Below are 6,337 nucleotides of genomic sequence, written 5' to 3'. Positions count from 1 at the left end.
CAGGAGGAGTGGGAATGCCTGGACTCCGCTCAGCGGACTTTGTATAAAGATGTCATGTTGGAGATCTACAGCATCCTGGTCTCTGTGGGTAAGAATAGTTTTCTTTTGTGATTTCCACTTCATTCTACAGTGTCTATCAAAAATGTTTGTATTTGTATCTGTTCATTGTCTGAGTCTCAGCTCTCAGTCTGTCCTAGACAGTGGTGATTGTCTTGTTTATACAAACATTTGAAACAGTCTACCTTGTGTTTACATTTAGTAAAATCCTTCAATTTAGTAGTGCATTTATATGTATCTGACATTTAGTAGCACATAATGTGTGTATATTACTGTAAAAGTTGATTTTAACAGTTGTGTTTTTTCATGTATTAATTTAAAGGAGAGTAAATATATACAAAAGCTCATATACATTGATTTCAGGAACATCTAAAATAAGTGTCAGGAAGTAACAATTAGGAATTCACTTGTGGATCTTCCATTCTGTTTCCTCTTATACACTGGGTACAACCCAGTGTGGGAAACCCAACTTTAATGAACATAATGTAAAAAGGATGTCGTTTGTCTCTTCTAACACACAGGTCTTTCAGTGTCAGAACTACCCACTTCTCTTGAACAAAATGAAGAACCCTCCATTGCAAAAGGCATAGAACCAGATAATTTGTAAGGAAACAAACAGTGTCTCTCATGGTGATTCTAATTCAAGTAGTAATCTTAACTTGTAGAGATACTACACCATCATCTTTCTTTTTTTTATTAGATATCTTCTTTATTTACATTTCAAATATTCTCCCCTTTCCTGGTTTCCCCTCTGAAAAAAAAAAACACTATCTCCCCCCCACCCCCTTCCCCTGCTCACCAACCCAACCCTCTCCTGCTTCCTGACCCTGGCATTCCCCTACATTGGAGCATAGAGCCTTCACAGGACTAAGGGCCTCTCCTCCCATTGATTACTGACTAGGCCATCCTCTGCTATACATATGCTGCTGGAGCCATTAGTTCTACCATGTGCACTCTTTGGTTGGTGGTTTAGTCCCTGGGAGTTCTGGGGTTACTGGTTAGTTCATATTGTTGTTTGTCCTAAGGGGCTGCAAACCCCTTCAGCTCCTTGGGTCCTTTCTCTAGCTCCTTCATTGGGAACCCTTTACTCAGTCCAATGGATGGCTGTGAGCCTCTACTTCTGTATTAGTCGGGCACTGTCCGAGCCTCTCAGGAGACAGCTGTATCAGGCCATCTGGCATTCACAATAGTATCTGAGTTTGGTGATTGTATATGGGAAGGATCCCCCAGTCACCTTTCTAGCGATGATACTTAGATAATGTATCCAGAATGTAATACCTAGTGGAATTACATTGTTAATTTCTCATTTTATCCAAATAGTATTGAGTTAAAACGTAGTATTATAGTACCAATGTGGCAATGTCTGTGGGGTTATTGTGTGTTTTACTGAATGTTGTATTTGTCTACAGTGGGCCGGTGCTGATTTGTTTGCTTAGGTATTTTTCATTTATATATGTTTAAATTTTATGTAACACAATTTGTTATACATTTTCTCCTCTCACCATCTCCCTGTCCACTTGCCCTCACCCACGCTGTCCCAACATCATGATTTCTCTCGCACATTCACTCTTCCTCTTTCTCAAAAATGAAAATAAGACTGAAAAATCATAAAAGAACAAAGATTTGGATTTCTATTGGGAAAATGCTCTTGCACATGAGGCATCCTCTGAATTGTGGTTGATATACACAATGTCATTCCACTGAAGAATACTGGTTTTCCCTCTTACAGAATCTATGGATTTCAAATAGGTGCCTGGTTAGGAGTGGGAGTTTGTGCCCATTTTTCCTTCTCTGAGCTGTGAGTTTCTCAAGTCTTGAGCTTGTAAAGGTCGTGTGTATGCTGTCATAGTCTCCCTGAGTATATGTGGTCATTAGTCCTGATGTGTTTGGAAAATGCTTTTTCTTTAGCATTATCCTCCACCTCTTGCCTTTGCAGTCAAAGAATAAATTAAGAATAAGATCCCCAAAGTCTCATATATTTGAATGCCTACAACCATCTGAGGTAGTTCAAATTGAGGGTATGCCTTCATCAAAATGACTGGTTGCTCTCTCTATGAGACTTTGTGTGGATTGGTGATTGATATTGGAAGGCTCTTCCACTGAAGGTGTCAATATCCATGCCACTGGCTACACCTGTGAGAGATGTATCTTAGTGAAATTATGTGAAATGAGAAAACCCACTATTAATTTTGTTCTTTTGATGTGAGAAGATCTTCTTTTAATTTGGGCTATATGTATTTTCTCGACTGAGTTTGAAAGCTTTATGAGTTTCTTAAATTCAGCAATCCGATATAGGTTCTAAAATAGTAGCACAAAATGTTTGAGATCCTTCTTTGTTCAGATAGCCTGGGATGTTGAGACTAATCAAAGTATTCTGGTTTTATTCTGTTTCTGTGGCAAATACCATGAGTAATAGCAATTTAGGGGAATGAAGGTTATATTTCAACTTCTACTTCCATATTGCAGGCCTGTTCCTTGGAGAAGTTAAGGCAGGAACTGTCCCTCAGAGCCAAGGAGCATGACCATAGCATGAACAATGGAGGGATGCTGTAGGCTGACTTGCTTGTCAGGCTGATGCTCAGATAGCTTTCTCATCATAGCCCATCACCACTTGCTGAGGGAATGGAAGCACCTACAGTGGGCTGGGTTGCTCAACCAAGGGATTTCTATATCACAGATGTGTCCATAGACCAACCTTATTTGTAAAAAATTACTCAATTGAGATTCTTTTTTTCAGTTGATTCCAGGCTGTGCCAAGTTGACAGTGAATGCAAACCAGGGCACAAGGTTCTAGGGGAGTGGAGGGTGACTGGTAGACTGCTCTCATTTTTTGTTTTAATGCTTGATTTTTTAATTTTTTAATATTTTTAATGTTTTTAGGTTTATATTTAATGTTTATGTTTAATGTTTTAATGTTTAAAGTTTAATGTTTTTTGTTTTGTTTTGTTTTTTTCAAGACAGGGTTTCTCTGTGTAATCCTGGCTGTCCTGGAACTCACTCTGTAGACCAGGCTGGCCTTGAACTCAGAAATCCGCTTGCCTCTGCCTCCCAAGTGCTGGGATTAAAGGCGTGAGCTACCACCACCCGGCAATGTTTAATGTTTAATGTTTTAATGTTTTTAATGTTTAACTTTTTAACATTATTTATTTTATGTATACTAGTACACTGTAGCTGTACAGATGGTTGTGAGCCTTCATGTGGTTGTTGGGAATTAACTTTTTTTAGGACTTCTGCTTGCTTCGATTGACCCCGCTCAGTCCCTGCTTGCTCCAGCCCAAAGATTTTATTATTATACATAAGTACACTGTAGCTGTCTTCAGATACACCAGAAGAGGGCGTCAGATCTCATTACGGATGGTTGTGAGCCACCATGTGGTTGCTGCGTTTGAACTCAGGACCTTTGGAAGAGCAGTCAGTGCTCTTACCCGCTGAGCCATCTCACCAGCCCCCCCACTGATTATTTTTTAAACTTTCTATTTTTAATATATTTAAACTGTGTCTCCCTTGGCGTTTGGGGCAATGGTGTAAAATGGTTTGGGGTAATCATCAGCTGTTGTGAATGCATTTGAAACTGAGATGGCTAAATGCAGCCTAGTATGTGGAGATTTGGGTGACTGTATAGCCCTCTTATTTTTAAAAATTGTTGTTGACATATTTGACAGGATTCTAATTCTGTTGTCACTTGGGAATCTAGTAAGATGGGAGTCTTGGCCGGGACGCTCCCATTGCTTTTATAATAGCGTTTAGGCCTCAGAGGTCATGTAACAGTCAAAATATTTTTGGCCCTTCATGAATTACAAAAATAGGGGAATTCCAGGGAATACTGAAATTTCTTTATGTCCCATTTCTCACTCATCTTTGCCACTCTCCTTGGTGATAGAACTAGCCACTTCTATTAAATTAATTTTGTAGTAGCCCTGCCCTACACTTTAGATGCCAGTTGTAGGAGTCTCTGCAACCGCCTAGGCTGTTAGATAGGTAAGGAAGTAGGCAGCTTGGTTCAACACAGCTAAGAGCTGGTGTTGATTCAAACTTTGTCGGCTAGACCCTGAATAGTTTATTTTACACACAGAAAAATCTGGTGATGTTTTTCCTGGTGATTATTAACTATATCCTATGTGCACAACAAAGCTTTAGACATGAACACACCGAAACGCTTTGTAAAGCATATGTGACATCCTCCATAAAGATGGGTTCTTTTATTTGACCTCATGTGATACCTCCTATCAATAAGGGTTTGGGGAAGGATCCTTGGCCTTGTCCACACAGCACAAACTTCACCAGGCAGTTATCCATACCTTCTCCAATGTTATGGGCTCATAGCAAGTTATGTGTCCCCTCCATTTAAAGGAACAATTCTGTGGTGAACATTCCAGGTTGCTCTAATGCTAATCTCTGAATACAAAGATTTTTTGCCTTTTATACCTACTGGGGACACCCACTCTAAGACAAAAAAAAACCATTATCACCTCATTAAATAAAGAAATGGCCTTTAAAAAAAATACAACATCACTTCATGATAAATGTCTGGGAGATATTAAGAACATGTGCAGCATATCTACAATTAGAAAATGTAGTTCCAGATGCAAAATCATTCTAAATGGAGAGAACCTCAAACTGTCTCTCTAAAATCAGGAACCAACAAGGATACCCATTCGGTCCATACCCATCTAACAGCAGGAAAAGCAATGCTGTCCACTCTGTCCATCCCTGACTTCTACACCGCTGAAGTCTTAACTATTGGTCTAAAACAACTTGAAGGAGTTTAAGATGACAGAGACTGAAAAGGAAAAAAAGTGAAATCATCCTTATTTTTTGGTAGTGATTATACAAAAAAATTTTAATGAGGTTTCTCATTCCTGGTACTGGGGTTATTGACAGTCTTGTGGTTCTTTTGGGAACTATTGTCTGTCCAAGTGGCATAATTTTATATATCTCACACAAATTGTGTAGAATTTCACACAAATATAAAATAAATAAAACAAATATAATAATATAACATATTTTATAAATACATAAGACTGAATCATATATGTAAATTAAAATTAATATATATAATAAGATAAAAACATTTACTAGAGGGACTATCAGACAACCTCATTTTTATTCTGTATTGACTTTCCTACTCCCAGAAATGAAGTCCCTTCCTGTTGTTTTGTTTCTAGTTCATGTCATCTGTATATGTCTTGTTCAAGGCAAAGAACTAAGTAAGTAATGACTACTAAGAGATGGAAAATTAGCCTCTCTCAGGGCTGATCCTTGTTATTAGTTGTTTAATACAGAGTGGCCAGCATTGAACCCACATGCAAATAAACTACAAAAACTTACTAAAAGTTTTTATTTATATATATGTGCGCATGTGTGTTTGTGTGTGTCAAAAAAACTGATGATAAAAAAGGAGGTTATCTTAAGGATAGCACTTGGTAGAGTTGTATGGAGAATGTCTGGGATGAGCTCTGGGCGGGAAAGGAAGGGGAAAGAGATAGAGTTCTCTTTCAGTTAAAATTACATTTAAATAATATGTATATTTACACATATAAACTCTGCTTTCTTATATGTTATGTTGAAATTGAGTTCTACATTGCAGTGTGGTTTAAAAGTTTAATTTGTACACAGAAGGGCTTTTCTTTCTTTCTTTTTTTTAAACAAAATTATCTTTTTTTTTTTTTTGGTATTTTCGAGACAGGGTTTCTCAGTATATCTCTGGCTGTCCTGGAACTCACTCTGTAGACCAGGCTGGCCTCGAACTCAGAAATCCACCTGCCTCTGCTTCCCAAGTGCTGGGATTAAAGACGTGCGCCACCACCGCCCGGCTTAAACAAAATTATCTTATTTAGTCAAAGTAAACTGATGTACAACAGGTCTTAAATAGCAAAAACATACAAATGACGTTTTTTAATTATTGTAATGGCAGAGAATATAAGAGACAGGAATTATTTAATTCAAGAGTTATTAAACATTTTCTATATCAAAAGTCCCTTACATATTAAATAAACTATGGCCTTATTGGTCTTTCCTGCATGTAGTATATCTACCTATTTTTTTATTTTATAAACTTTCCCATACGTTCTAGCTAAAATTGATACTAATCTATTATCTCTCTGAAACATTTACACTTTTTAAACTTAGGCATGTTAATTATGCAATGTGAATCCAAATTTATACTTCTCCGTGCATCCGGAGATCTTAGTTTTTGTTTAAAAAAAGTTAACATAAAAAGTATCTTATGTGATCCTTGATTTTCCTGACTCGGGTTCTTATTTTTTTTTTTTTTTAAAGC

The 6,337-nt window shown here is 37.5% G+C and overlaps 1 protein-coding gene across 1 annotated transcript in view; it reads left to right on the top strand.

Moving 5' to 3' along the window:
• The first annotated feature begins 6 nt into the window (after positions 1-6).
• LOC116092331 (zinc finger protein 883-like) overlaps positions 7-6,337 on the top strand; it is an 11,204-nt gene continuing 4,873 nt past the window's right edge. Inside the window, exon 1 of the mRNA XM_031373636.1 lies at positions 7-88. Coding sequence (XP_031229496.1) covers positions 55-88 — 34 coding nt within the window. The 5' untranslated portion in view covers positions 7-54. The remainder of the gene's footprint in view (positions 89-6,337) is intronic.

Source organism: Mastomys coucha, unplaced genomic scaffold (assembly GCF_008632895.1).
Source record: "Mastomys coucha isolate ucsf_1 unplaced genomic scaffold, UCSF_Mcou_1 pScaffold15, whole genome shotgun sequence".
Taxonomy (NCBI): Eukaryota; Metazoa; Chordata; class Mammalia; order Rodentia; family Muridae; genus Mastomys; species Mastomys coucha.
The sequence above is the reverse complement of the archived record's forward strand: the minus strand, read 5'-3'. Positions and strand labels throughout refer to the sequence as shown.